The sequence below is a fragment of the Pteropus alecto genome, unplaced genomic scaffold, assembly GCF_000325575.1.
Source record: "Pteropus alecto unplaced genomic scaffold, ASM32557v1 scaffold106, whole genome shotgun sequence".
Classification (NCBI taxonomy): domain Eukaryota; kingdom Metazoa; phylum Chordata; class Mammalia; order Chiroptera; family Pteropodidae; genus Pteropus; species Pteropus alecto.
The window spans coordinates 4,796,288-4,810,053 of record NW_006442103.1 but is presented as its reverse complement, the minus strand read 5'-3'; the positions used below and the strand labels follow the sequence as shown (position 1 = coordinate 4,810,053).

The 13,766-nt window shown below is 33.3% G+C and overlaps 1 protein-coding gene and 1 pseudogene across 3 annotated transcripts in view; one reads left to right on the top strand and one right to left on the bottom strand.

The window, feature by feature from the left end:
* AGL (amylo-alpha-1, 6-glucosidase, 4-alpha-glucanotransferase) overlaps window positions 1-13,766 on the bottom strand; it is a 60,299-nt gene that overhangs the window by 15,911 nt on the left and 30,622 nt on the right. For all 3 annotated transcript variants that reach the window (XM_006919556.3, XM_015595495.2, XM_015595496.2), the window contains exons 21-26: window positions 11,467-11,597; window positions 8,129-8,265; window positions 7,742-7,875; window positions 6,712-6,887; window positions 3,760-3,862; window positions 732-957 (exon numbers count right to left, since the gene is read on the bottom strand). In XM_006919556.3, the coding sequence (XP_006919618.1) occupies window positions 732-957; window positions 3,760-3,862; window positions 6,712-6,887; window positions 7,742-7,875; window positions 8,129-8,265; window positions 11,467-11,597 (907 nt within the window). The remainder of the gene's footprint in view (window positions 1-731; window positions 958-3,759; window positions 3,863-6,711; window positions 6,888-7,741; window positions 7,876-8,128; window positions 8,266-11,466; window positions 11,598-13,766) is intronic.
* Window positions 9,004-11,460, top strand: LOC112486162 (annotated as a pseudogene).

The window sequence follows — 13,766 nt, the reverse complement described above, 5'->3', positions numbered from 1 at the left end:
ACACCAATCTGTGCTTGCCCTGAGGTAGTTTAGAAGTCCCCCATAGTCATAACCAAACAAACAATAACATATAGGCAGATCAGAGGTGGCAAAGGTACTGTATCACTATACATTACTGACTGGGAAAATATTACTCAAAAATGTTTATTCATGCTGCACTGAGAAACTCTGAACTCCCTGGATTGGTAGTCAGGGCTCTCCACAACCTGGTTCACCCTTTTCACAATCTTTTACTACCTTGCAGGTGCCTTACACAAAAAGCCAAACTAGACTGAGCAGTATGATTTAAATTCTAAACTATGCTTCAATCCACCCTGAGCTTTATTATTCTTTTCATCTTTAATGTCTTTCCACAACTTCTCTCATCTCTGCTGAAATCTTACTCACCTTTTAGTTCAGGTCCAGTTTATGTGAAATTTTAGTTACTTTCTAAAGTCCTCCCTGAGACCTACCTACTAGATCATCTCCCTTCCTCTTAGGAAAGACTGCACAGCGCTTCCTACACACCTCTTTTTGCAATGACCATATGACGTACGCATCATCTCTTCTACCATGTTGCAAGCTCTTTAAGTAAGCCCCAAGTTTTATCTCTGCAATCTCTCACAGTACCAGCAGATGCTAATAGCAATGTCTGAAGAATTAAGATTCAGATTCCTAATTACATGTATTTTTTATTAGAAGCTAAAAGCTATTTTTCAGGAAAAGAAATTATTTTAAGAAATGATTTTTACCACTGTGCCGGCCGACAAAGGAACAGAATCATCTGTAGGATACATTCTGGAGACAGGGCACTTGAGAATGTCTAGGCCATTTGGAACCACTTTACAGTAGTCTTGAATACACTGCAGCCACCACCACACGGCATCCCGGCAGTTGTATCTGGCATAAGTTCCTTCACCCAGGAGATTAGGAATGAGACCGTGTCTCAAGGTACCAGCAAACGCTAAAATAATATTCCTAAAACAACAGAATTAGGTAGATCATTTCACATGAAAACAATCACCTGAAAATCAGAAGACAAAAAAGTCACTTTTGGTGACTATTATTTTGGATGCATTTTTCTTTCCTGTCCTTATTGCTTTGTATTTTCATGTAGAAAGTGGTCAAAATATAGAACAAGCACTGAATTAAAGGTCAGAAACTTTGATCCTAGCCCTGGTTTTTTTCTAACATCTGTGTGACTTACCCTCTCTGGGATGGTTTTTCCATCTGTGGAGTAAGGGATGTGACGGGGTGATTTCTAAGCTCCCCTGTCACATCCAGCTCTAGATTCTACTTTTGAAATCCTTGGTATTTCAAAATCTAAGTAATTAAGAACATGCATTCTATTATTTTAAATAGCAAATATCAAGAGCAAAGCAAACATGTAAAAAAATAAATGAGTAGAAGCTGACCTTGAAAAACAGGATTAATTTTCAAAAATTGGTAAAAGGATATTTTATCTTTGAAAGTGTTAACCTACTATCATATACCAAATGACAACTTTGTAAGATGGCATAGCATCTTACAAAGAATATGAAAACTCTAAAAAGAGTAGGAAAGTAAGAAATAAGGACTGAGGTTTAAATCCTCGTGTTACCATCTGTATGCCTTGGAAAACCATTTAAAATGTGTAGGCCTCAGTGCTTTTTGGCTAAACCACTTAGAAATTTAATTACTTCTACGTTTCAGTTTAATACCTATCTCTTAAATAATAGTGCAGCAGGAAAGTTTTTATTTTCTGCAGTATAAAGTGTTAGCGTGTACAGTGACACTTCCAGTTAATAAAGGGCCACAGTGCTAGCGGTCTTCACCATCCAGAACAATGTCCTACACTTGCAAGTTGAAGCCAAAGACCTCTGTCCACAAATACCTCTGCAGAGGGAGAAAGTAGAACTAGCTGTAGTAGAAATAGTCATATGTCCACTAAAATGGTTTCCTACATGTCCCAAACTACCTTATAGCTGGTTGTGGCTAGATGACTGCATACTAAGGCAAAAGAATATAAATAAAACTGAGCTATGTTAAGTACAAGGAACGGGATGAACTTCCCCAGGATCTCTCCCTCTCTGCCAGAGAACTGGAGATGACTCAGGCCCTGGAAGACAGTAGATCCTCAAGATGAAGGAGCCTGTATCCTTAAACCACTATGTGAAAAGCTGCCTCCTGAATAACCATATTGGAGTAGAAGCAAGAAATAAATTTTAAGAAAAGCCATTATAATTTAAGAGTTTATAATTTATAGCTGTTAGCATGAATCTAGCAAATATATTATCCTCTAGGAATCATCTAGATCAGGGGTGGGCAAACTTTGTAAAGGGCTAGATAGTAAATATTTTAGGCTTTGTTGGCTATATATGGTTTCAGTCATGTTTTTTCTTTTTTAAATGACTTTTTAAAAAGGTAAAAACCATTCTTTGCTCATAGGCCATATGAAACAGGTTTGCCGACTCCTGATCTAGATAGTCATGTGTCAAATTAAGCAGCAGAAATTTTTGACAGTACATGGAAGTGATAATTGGGAGCCCGGATAACAATGAAAACAATGATTTTAAAAAACTAATATTTATGGAATGCTTCACATGTGGCAGACACTGTTCTAGACACTTCTACAGAGAGCAAAGAGGATAAATAATTTATCAGGTGGTAGTTTGGAACCAGAATTAGAACCTGGCAGTCTGGCCCAAACCCAAGTTCTTAACCACTATATTATGCTGAATCCTGAGATCCCATTCTTACTTAGTCACAGTCATTTAGAAGCATTTGGGGAAGAAGCAAACAGCCTCTCAATTTCTATGGCCCCATAATGGTATCGTAAGTCAATAAGAAAAGGTCTTAGTATATTAGGTTAGTAGGGAAGAATATAATACATATCAGATGTCTACTTAGAAATTTTCAAATTTTAGAAGGACCAAAAATAAAACTATTGTTATTCAAAGAAGCAAACCAGTTACTTTTCTGATGACACCAAAATGAGGTATCCTATAAATGTTTTTTTTCCCCAAGTTTTAACTTGTAGAGCACTGCCGTTCAAACTTAGCCTTGAGCTATTGGTAATCACCAGAGCCCCTGTGAAATTAAGGGATTTCAACCTGCCAACTCTGCCCTCTCCACCCCAGCTTCAGATTCAGGAGAACCAATACAGGGACCACAAATATGCACTTCTAATAGACTCTCGGATGATGGAGACACTGCTGATTTGTGGAACACACTCTGAGTGGCACTGCTGTTGAGCTTTCTTTTCTACCTCCAATAAATCTATTTATATTATTATGGCATAAGAAAACACCATTTTCTAGAAAACATAAAACTAGAAGTTACAAGGCCTGACAAGACAGAAGAAAACCTGATAGTATAGTTCTTTCTACAGGACTCAAAGAGCCCGCAGTATCTTCATTATAGAAGGACTTTCAAATTCTACCTAAAAGTTCATCTGAGTTCTTATACTTAATTTAGGCATAAAAATTTTATTCTTTAGTGAGCGACGTTAATAACATGGTTATACATTTTTTTAGTTTTACTGAAAGAAATTAACAAATGCTGAAAATAACCTGACCTGTAACATGAGGAACCTGAAGTTAGTAACTTCGAAGATTTTCACTCATTTGCAATTCTATGATCCTATTAAATGAACATGTAAAAAATACAATAAAAGAAAAAAACATTTACAGAAAACATCTCTCTCAAATATTGAGAGTGGATGGATAAGAGGAAAGTTCGAAGAGCATGTAAAAAACATTCAAACAGAAGGCTGCACTGAACCTTTTAGAGATCTCCTACCTGGCTTCTAAATAGCGCCCGGTAATCAGCAGTATACCTCTAAGTGCAATAAAAGTATCCCTTCCCCAGCAGCGGAAAATACCAGAAGAAAAATGAGGCAAGCCTAACAGGAAACACAAAAAAATAATGTTAATTTAAAAAATACACACATGCTTATGAACTTCTTTACTATAGACCAGTCACTAAACCTGGAGACCCAGGATGAGCTATAGGTAGTCTGCGAACTCTAAAATTATCTGTAAAATGTGTGTCTACGTTTATGTCAACATCTGTTTGATGAGGTTCCATAGTTTTAACAGATTCTTAAAGAAACCTGTGGACTCGAAAGAGATTCAGAACCAGGGCTAGAGAGTAATGTCTATCTAAACTGATTTGAATGTAAACACGGATAAATTTCTTTGAATGAATTAAAGTCAGAGATCAAATATTTAACACATAAACAAACATTTAATGTAATATTAATGATATATTTGCAAAGATGCTACCTGCAACTTAAATACAACAAATTAAATAAGAAATGATTACTTTAATGATACATATTAACTGTTTTAGTCATCTATCACTTTAGGGTTAAAGAGTATTACTCAATATCCTATTAATTCAAAACAACTTAAAAGTATTATACTTTGTTAGCCAAGAACAGTTTTTACATATGAAAACAGGGATTTCAGGTATCAAATAACTTGAACATTCTAGGTAATTGCAGCCTTTATTCATGAGATAAAATAGCGTTATCAATGGATAAAATCTAAAATTTTATTTTTAGATTGAGTTTGGTTTCTTATAAAACATAAAAAATACAAATGTTATTTGTATTTGTACTAAAAACAATAATCAGTAGGAAAGCAAAGCAAAGGAAATTAGCATTTCACTTAAAAAAAGAACTATGCCAAAGCATAAATTTAACAAATATTTCAGGAAGGGAAAACTGAGAACATAAATAAAATGCACACAGCATTCATTCATAACTTCTAAGCTCTGACATTATCTTGTTTGTCTGTTTTCTGGTTTGTTGAAGGAACAACTCTTCCCCAATAGAAAATAAGAGCCACGATACAGAAACATCCTCTGCTTTGTTTACTAAAGTATATCTTTAGTAAAGTATAAATTATATCATTGAAAATAATATATTATAAAAAATTAATGAATAAATGAAATAAAAGACTAAGATAAAAGAAAATTTGGGCAATTACTAAGTGTACTTCACTATTTAAGTTTCTGCTTATTGGGTTTTCACCTTCGTGGAGATTAGACATTTTCTTCTGTTAAGAAAGATCAGAACTAAAGGTAACACTAGACATTTCTTTCTATATTGTCTCCAAAATAATAATACAAAATTTCCCTAAACACTTTGTGTATTATTTACACATGGTTGACATATATGGCTTATCTATGGTTGTTGATGATAATTTTGAGGATGATGAAAATGGCAGCTAACACATATAGTGCTCTGTGCTATACAGACTTCCTGGAACTTTAAGCCATTTAACACCTTAGATGAAATATGAGTATGGACATGTTCAAGGGTGATTTTTATGTTGGAATGTCCTAAAATACAGTTTATCTTTGTTAAAAAGTCGAAATTATAAAATCTCTAGCACTGATATGTGTAAATGTTTATATTAACTTTTTGACTGACCTCTAACAGTATATAACTTATAGATAACATACCTTGAGTGATTTCTATCTTGTCAATTATTATAAAAGCTTATAATTTTTTTTGTACTACTGTCATCAAAAGAAACCTATCTTCAAATCTAAGTACAGTCCTATAATTTGTTAGTATGGAGTACACAAAATACTCCCTTGGGATTCTAGAAGCAAATATTATAACTTTTATTTATATTTATCAACTTATCTTTTAGTTTCTATTTTTGTTTTATATTGTACCTAATATGTAAGTATATCGGGTATCATATCAATATATCTATTTTGGGAGTGCTTAACAACAGCAGTGTATATAATTAAAATGTTGAGATTACTATTTTATGTAATAGGCTTCTACACAGTAGGCTTTAAAACCAAATGCTGCATGTTAATTTTTCCCCTACAATAGCTCAGTTCAGTTTTATGAGTATCTGCATGTATTCCTAGGGGAAAAATAAGTTCCAGGAGGAGATCAAATAGTTGAGTGAAAATCTAAAACACAATAATATAACTGAAACATTCAGAAGGTTCATATGATCATTCTAAACGAAAAGTTAATTTTTTTGAGTCATTAGGTCCCTCTAAGTCTTTCTTCTTTGGCTGAGCAGATGCAAATTTAAGGGGCAACAGAGGAAATCACACAGACAATACTATTACTTTCATCCTGTGATGTGGTATTTTTCATTTAGTTTGGAAAATTATAAACTTCAATGTCCTCAAATATTAAGACTTCCTAGAAAAAGCTCAAAATATATTAAAAAGAAAACAAAAACCTGTCCTTTAACCTATTTCACTTAGACTTATTATTTGGTTCAGGTTTCAACACTATTTGTAGAAAAGAATGCCAATAAATATAGTTGAAAAAATTTGATTACAGTTAGTTACATAATAAAAAATTATTCAACATATGTTTGTAACTTGTAGACCTCTATATGATCTCTTGTAATCAAAAGGTTGCGTTAATTCTTAAAATTGGGAAAGAAGTATAATATAATGGAAAAAAGAAAGTAAAACAAATCTGATGAAAAAAATACAAAATGTCAAGTTGAAAAAAATAGAAACACACAGTAGTATTAACTAGCCACAAGAAAAAACACATATAAATAAGTGCCTGCTGCACAGTAATAATTAAATAGTAAGCATAGTTATTATTTTTACAAGTGAATATCTATAAAATTTTATTAGGCAATAACATAGAATCTTGGATTATATCATGAGTTTTTTAAAAAATAATCATTTCTCCATAACTTTTCCTCTTTGAATAATATTGACTTACACATTTTTACCTTGTAAGTAATTTCTTACCTGCAGCTAGAGTCACACAACATTGCTCCTTTTCTTTTGTGATCTCATTTAGCCTGTATGGTACATCCATAAGCGAAGGTGAAAGAAGTGGAAGAGAAGCGTATTTTCCTACTCCACACAGCTGGACAGAACCCAATGAAAGGTGTTTCACAAAGGTAGAACCATTCTGAACAAAGCTGTAATAAATTGAAGTTCAAAATATTATTGGTAGAGAGAAACACAAAAAAATTTATTTATTTAAAAAATTTTTATTGTAGTAAGAACACTTAAGATCTACCTTATTAACAGATTTTTAAGTGTACAATACTGTTATTTATAGACACAATGTTGTACAGATTTCTAGAACTTACTCATCTTGCATAACTAAAATTTTATACCTATTGATTCAAAAAATTTTAGCAGTATTATTTTGATTTCTTTCCTTCAAATAATCTCTGTACACAAATGAGTAACAATGGTAATATCAGTTGAAAAACATTTTTAATTTGGTTAGATTTCAAAGCGGCTCTCATTTCACCAATTTTCTAGGTGGCTTTAAGTCCAAGGTGTGTTGCGAAACAAACAGCAGGGTTGAGGTTTCGTACTTTCAGAAATTCTGCCCAAATCAATGTGGTGGCTCCTCAACTGATACATTCTGATCTGTGGTTTCGTTTTAAGGAAATTCATCAAGACAGGCAAATCACATTCATAATAATAGCAGAGTATTTTTCTCTTAACTAATGAAAAATTGGAAAAGGAACTGTGTATGTATATTTTAAAAATTATATCCATTAACTCAACTCAATGAATAGAAACAAATAATATAAAACAATTAAATGTTCCCATCAACATATATTTTTAGCTTTATAGAACAGATTTTAATATCTAAGTTTTTGTATGTTCTAGATTGAAAGATACTAATAAACTTATTATCTACTTATAAATGTTTCTGGCTGTACGAGTCTATGACAGTTCCTCATGTTTTGGTCTTTTGAGAGTGTATAACTGACTCTGTATTTGGTTCCTATACCAGCTTTGTGGATGGACATACCTTGACATTTGTTTCCATGCCGTATCCAGAAGAGTGGTGTATGCACCGATTAATACAGCATCGAAATAACATGGGATAAGATAGCGTGGGATCTGCTTCAGGTAGAAGAACATAGCCTGCAACCATCTGCCAACCTGTTATAAAGATAATTTAAAATTTTAATTTGGTGTGATTACAGGTTAGGTATATTTTAAGAGGTAAATCCAAACATGCAACTTGACTATTCAGTAATCTATCAACCGGATATCCATTTATTAGAACTAAAAGATGATGAAGAAGAAAAATGTTTCAGGTTAGAAAACAATGTAAATATTACATATAACACGGTAATACAGTTCTTACTGTGCTCTTGTTTTTTTTTGGACTAGAATATATAGCTTTACTTACTTCAGCAATAGTTCCCGATCGTGAAATAAGCCGATTACTGACATAGTCAATCATCCAATCTCCAGATCTCAAATTATCACAAAAAGGATGCCCCAAGTCATTCTTTGGTCTCATTTCTGCTAATACAGACATTAATCCTGAAAAGTCATAGAAATAGCATGCTATATTATTGGCAGAGGCAATTCGTTCCCATAGCCTGGGCTGCTGCTCGTGTCCAGTGATGTGGGGTGAACATACAGAAGTGGACACAAGGGCTGTATAGTCCACAGTGGCACTTCACATAGTTGGAGAAAAGTGTGGTCACAATGGCTTGAACCAAGATACAAAGGCATACTGAAGGGGACCACTGTCACAAGAGCTATGCAGAGCTTTCAAAGGTTCCTGAGACTCGTTCTGTTCTTTTGGATTTTAATGTTATAATATTCAAAGACAACTAGCATGGTTTTTCTGCTCTAAGGCACCTGGGGGAAGAAAACTGATAAGTCTGTGTCTTTTCATGTTGAAAAGCGGTAGGTTCATTAATATTCAGGTAAGATTTAAGAAAATCATACAACTGGTTTCGAGAGAGCAAGAGCATCTATGGTGATAAGAAGAATAAAGCCTGACATGGAAAAAATTTTGAAATATAATAAGAGGTACCTGGAACTAAACAAAGTATCAAAGTGAGGCATGTAAGCATATCTTTAAGTGATATTAAAATAGAAGCATTAAAATTTCTATGTATACAAAGCAGATTCTATGATTTCAATGACAGAACAATAGTACTTCTTTCATTACCCAATAAAGTATAATTTCCACCTTAAAAAATTACACTGGCTTTACTGACTTCATTTTGACTGCACTTATTTATTTAGAATTTAATTAATTTGACCATGTATGTAGCATATTTTGAAACAATTAAAAATAAATGCAAAAATTTAAAACATAGTTCTTTTTCCCAAGGGGTTTATAACTTTCTTTGGGAAACAAAGCTTAAAACAAAAAAACTAGAAAACAAGATAGTATAAAATAATGTTCTACATATGCCCTAGCATTTTCAGGGAAGGCAAATAATGCTCCCATTAATTCCACTTGTTGAATAACGGAATGACATGATGGAGCAGTGTTTTAGAGAAGAGATCTAACTACGATCAATGGGATGGAATGATTTGTGGAAGAAGAAACAAGAGTTTAGAAAACTCACTAGCTGGTTTTGTAGACTGTATTTTGTCTTAGAATAGAGTGATAAATGTGGACATAAAAAGGATACAGTATACCATAGAGGGTACAAAAAAATCTGCAAGTCATAATTACTGATTAAATATTGAAGATAAAAGTGGTATATCTAAAAATGCACTCCTAGATTCCAACATGCCTGAATATGTACTATTATAAGAAGCAGGGAAGTACAGAAGGGGAATTTTGTTTAGGGGAGAGAAAGGCCAATGAAGTGGGTAAGTTTGATTTAATCTGAAGTTGCTGTAAGAGCCTGCTGGAAATATCCAGTGGACTGCTAGAAATATGTTAAACTGTCAGAGAGAAAGGGGGTTGGTATAAAGTAATAGACAAATCAGTTAAGAGCAATTATATTTAGAAAGAATGAGAAAAATCATTTTATAAGAAAGTAAAGAGAACTAGTAAAAATCTAGACTTAACTTTAAGAAAAACAAAGGCCAGAAAAGAAGTTCACGAAAATGTAGTCTTTTCAGTGAAGATGTTCAACAGCTCAGAGCGAAAACAGAGTAGAAAATGTAACATACACATTTCTTTATTACTCATAGCACAAAACTTTTTGTGATGAAAATGAAAATGTTTTAGGAAAAAAATGTCATAAGTAAAAAGTATCAAAAATTTTATTGAGCTCTCTCAGCTCTTCACTTCCAAGATGGCCAAAAAAAGAAGGAATAAGGGTCATGTCAAAAAGGGCCAGGGCCATGTGCAGCCTATTCACTGCACCAACTGCACCCAATGCATGCCCAAGGACAAGGCCATTAAGAAGTTGGTCAGCTGTGAGGGACATTTCCGAAGCGAATATCTTCGATACGTATGTACTTCCCAAGCTATATGTACAACTACATTACTGTGTGAGCTGTGCCACTCACAGCAAGGTAGTCAGGAATCGCTCTAGTGAGGCCTGGTCGGACCGAACACCCCCACCCCGATTTAGACCTGCAGGTGCTGCCCCACAACCTCCACCAAAGCCCACATAAGGAGCTAACTCCAAAGAACTATTCTCTGGAAAAGAATAAAGCAGAAATTATACTTAAAAAAAAATTTTATTGAGAGCTTCTTATGTGCTTGGTTTTGTAGAAGGTATAAAGTTAAAAAACAAGGTAAAGAACATGGTGGAGTGAGAGGCGTCCCCAGATCTTTCCCTTTGAAACAACAATAAGCTGAACATCTAAAACTGAACAAAAAACACCTAACCTGCACACCAGCTCATCTGAGTGTCGGATCTGTGCCTAAGAGCTACCAGTTACACCTGTGGTAAGTACTATTGTCTCCCATTTATGGATGAGAAAACTTAGACATGGAGAGTTTACTCCATGGTTCTACAGCTAGTCAGTGTGACCCAGGGAGTCTGGTTTTAAAGGCTATTTTTTTACCCATAATAATAAAGGTTCATAAAAAACACTGTACTAATTACTAACATAAAGCAATGTATTCCAAGGGCCAAGTAATAGGTATAGCCGATAAGTGCACTGAGTGTCCAGAGGTCAAAGAAATTACTGTGAAAAGCAATGATTAAGGAAGGCTTTGTGGAAGATATATGACTTGAATTGGCCCTCAAAGATGGATTAAATGGACAAAGACATAAGGAATTAAAAAAGAGGCACAATACATGGGAGAACTAAATGAACCCACAATATATGTGATAAACCAATTTCTTAGATAAAAATCCAAGAAAATATTACCAACCAGATAGATTAAGCTGATAAATATTTAGTTTTTATATCCCATCTTACAACCACTCTAACTTCATAATATTTTACTGTAAGTTCTTTTTGTAGGGTAAAACAAATATGTAATGAAAAAAAATATTTCAAATTAGATGAAAAAGGAAGATGAATGTATTATATTTACAACCTAGTCCCATTTGGGGCCCAAATGAGTTATCTCATTTAATCCTCAAAAAAGCCTATGTATTGGGCAATATTATTCACATTTTATAGACGCAGAAATTGGAGCACAGAGAAATTATTTGCCAGAGGTCAATAAATGAGTAGGCAGCAGAGCCATAATTTGAACCTAAGAAGTCCAACTCTGAGCACATACTCTTATTTCTTTAAAGAAGACACCATATGACCCTAAAAACAAAAACAAAAGCAAAAAGCTTAACTATCCTTACATCTGCTTACCTTGAAGACCTGCATATTTAAGAGATGACCAGTTTGGTATATTATAACATCCCCCACCATCTTCTTGTTCTTCTGATTCACACCGGTAAAGTATTTGATTTAGCTCAGCCAAAGTTAATTTAGAGGCAATACTAAGATGTAAAAAAAAAAAATAAAAAGAGAACCAGTTAAATATAGTGAAATTTCACTTGCTGTCAATAAAAATTAAAAAAAAATTTGTTTTAGGAACTCATTATAATATACATTATAAACAATACACATTTTAAATAGTAATTAAAGGATAAAACACGCTAAAAAACCAATTAGAAGTAACATTTCTTCCAAACCAAGAAAATAATCAAGTGCCAAATTAGAAGTATACTAGAAAATCTTTTGGAATGTTGACTCTATTTGAAAAATAAAAATTAAAAAAGAAAAAAGAAAATCGTTTGGTTGCTATACCCTTTATCTCATAAATTTATTTTTTTTAATCTTTCTAGTTTGGGCTTAAGTTTCCTCAAACCTCCATTGTATTCTCCTATGTGGGACATCAAGAAAATTTTTTTTCTAATTATCTTAAATTCAAAATACTTATCAAAGGACCACTAAAGGGATAATCACAGTTAACCATCTCAGAAATCATGTAGTACTCTGTATATTTTCTCTCTTTTCCCATTCTCTCCTCTCCTAAGATTGCATTGCCTTTCACGGTAGTTATTCAGAAAAATCAGGATTTTCTTAAAGATCCTTCTAGATAATGGTCAGAAGGAGGGGTCTAACTATTATGACCTAGATTTCCCTTTGTTCAATTAGCAGTAAGATTGTATACTGACCACACGTGAATACAACTGAAACCCTATTTTCTTGCGCTTTTAGTTGCTCAAGTAATTTCATTTTACATAACTGAATACATTCCTTTTGAATTTTATGTGAACACATATCCTCTTGACTATACTTCCTTATTTCTCTTTTATTCCGTCTCAACTTAGAAAATCATTGGTGGCTGTGGTTTGTTCCCCCTGTTTCTGCCAGTCTTTGTCCCCACAGCAGGGATGTACTCTTTCTTCCTCTGTCATTTCTAAGTCGAGTCTGAGTCAAATCAATCAGCAATCTTAGTACCAACTCCATCCAGGGCAATATTTTTCAACATGTAGCCAGTGAACTCTTTGCATAAGAATTACCTGCAGAGCTTACTAAAACATAGATTTCTTGTCCTTGTCCTAAGACAATTTGAATAGGTCTGAGGAGTATGCATTTTATAAGCATACTATAGAAACACAACTGTTTCATCACTGATTTTTTTTTAGAATGCAACTACTTTGCTAAGAATAGTTTGAATTAAGAGTTAATATCCTTAATGATAAAAGTTCTTATAAAACAACAGACAATAGAGCACAACAGAAAAATGGGCGAGTATGTAAAATGACATATCATTGAATAAATACAAATGGCCAATGAACAAAGAATTTAACTTGACTATTTAAAATAAATTAAAATGAGATGTCATTTTACAGTATTTTATATTAACCAATTTGATTAGTAACAGCTATCACTTATCAATAACTCACTAAGTGTCAAACACTGTTTTGAGTGTTTTACATTAAGTAATCCTCATAACTCTTTAAGAGGGGCACTCCAATGATCTCTATTAGGTAACGTGCCTGAGCTCTAACTTGTTACAGCTAGTAAGTATCTGAAATTTGATTCAAACCCAGATAGTCTGGTTCTGTACTCTATGTTCTTAAACACTACATTATAATAATATATACTCAGTATTGGTAAGGATGTGGGGTAATGGACTCTCTCACATAAAATTGAAAGTATTAATTCATATAATCTTTCTGGAGGGGAGTTGGCAGTATTAAAAGCTTCAAATATGTGACTATAATCTAACCCGGAAATTTCATTCTGAAAATTTATTCTAATGAAAGCGACATACATTGAGCACTTATTATGTGCCATACATTATGTTAAATGCTTTATCTGCGTTATCTTATTTAATCCTTTATTTGCATTATTCTATTTAATCCTTAAGAAATTTAAGAGGTAGGTACTATTATAAACCCCATTTTCCAGATGGAGAGACTGAGACTAAGTAAATCTAAATATCTTGACCAGGATCATACTAACAGTGGTGAAGCTAGATTTCAAAACCCATACTTTTCCTATATGTGGTACCACCTAGTAACGAAATAATTAATAAGGGAATAATTAAGGATTTATGCAAAGGTGAATGTACAAACACATACATAATGGGAAATAACTGGAAGCAATCTAGATGTCCAAAAATGGAGACTGATTAAATAAATCATGGTATGTGT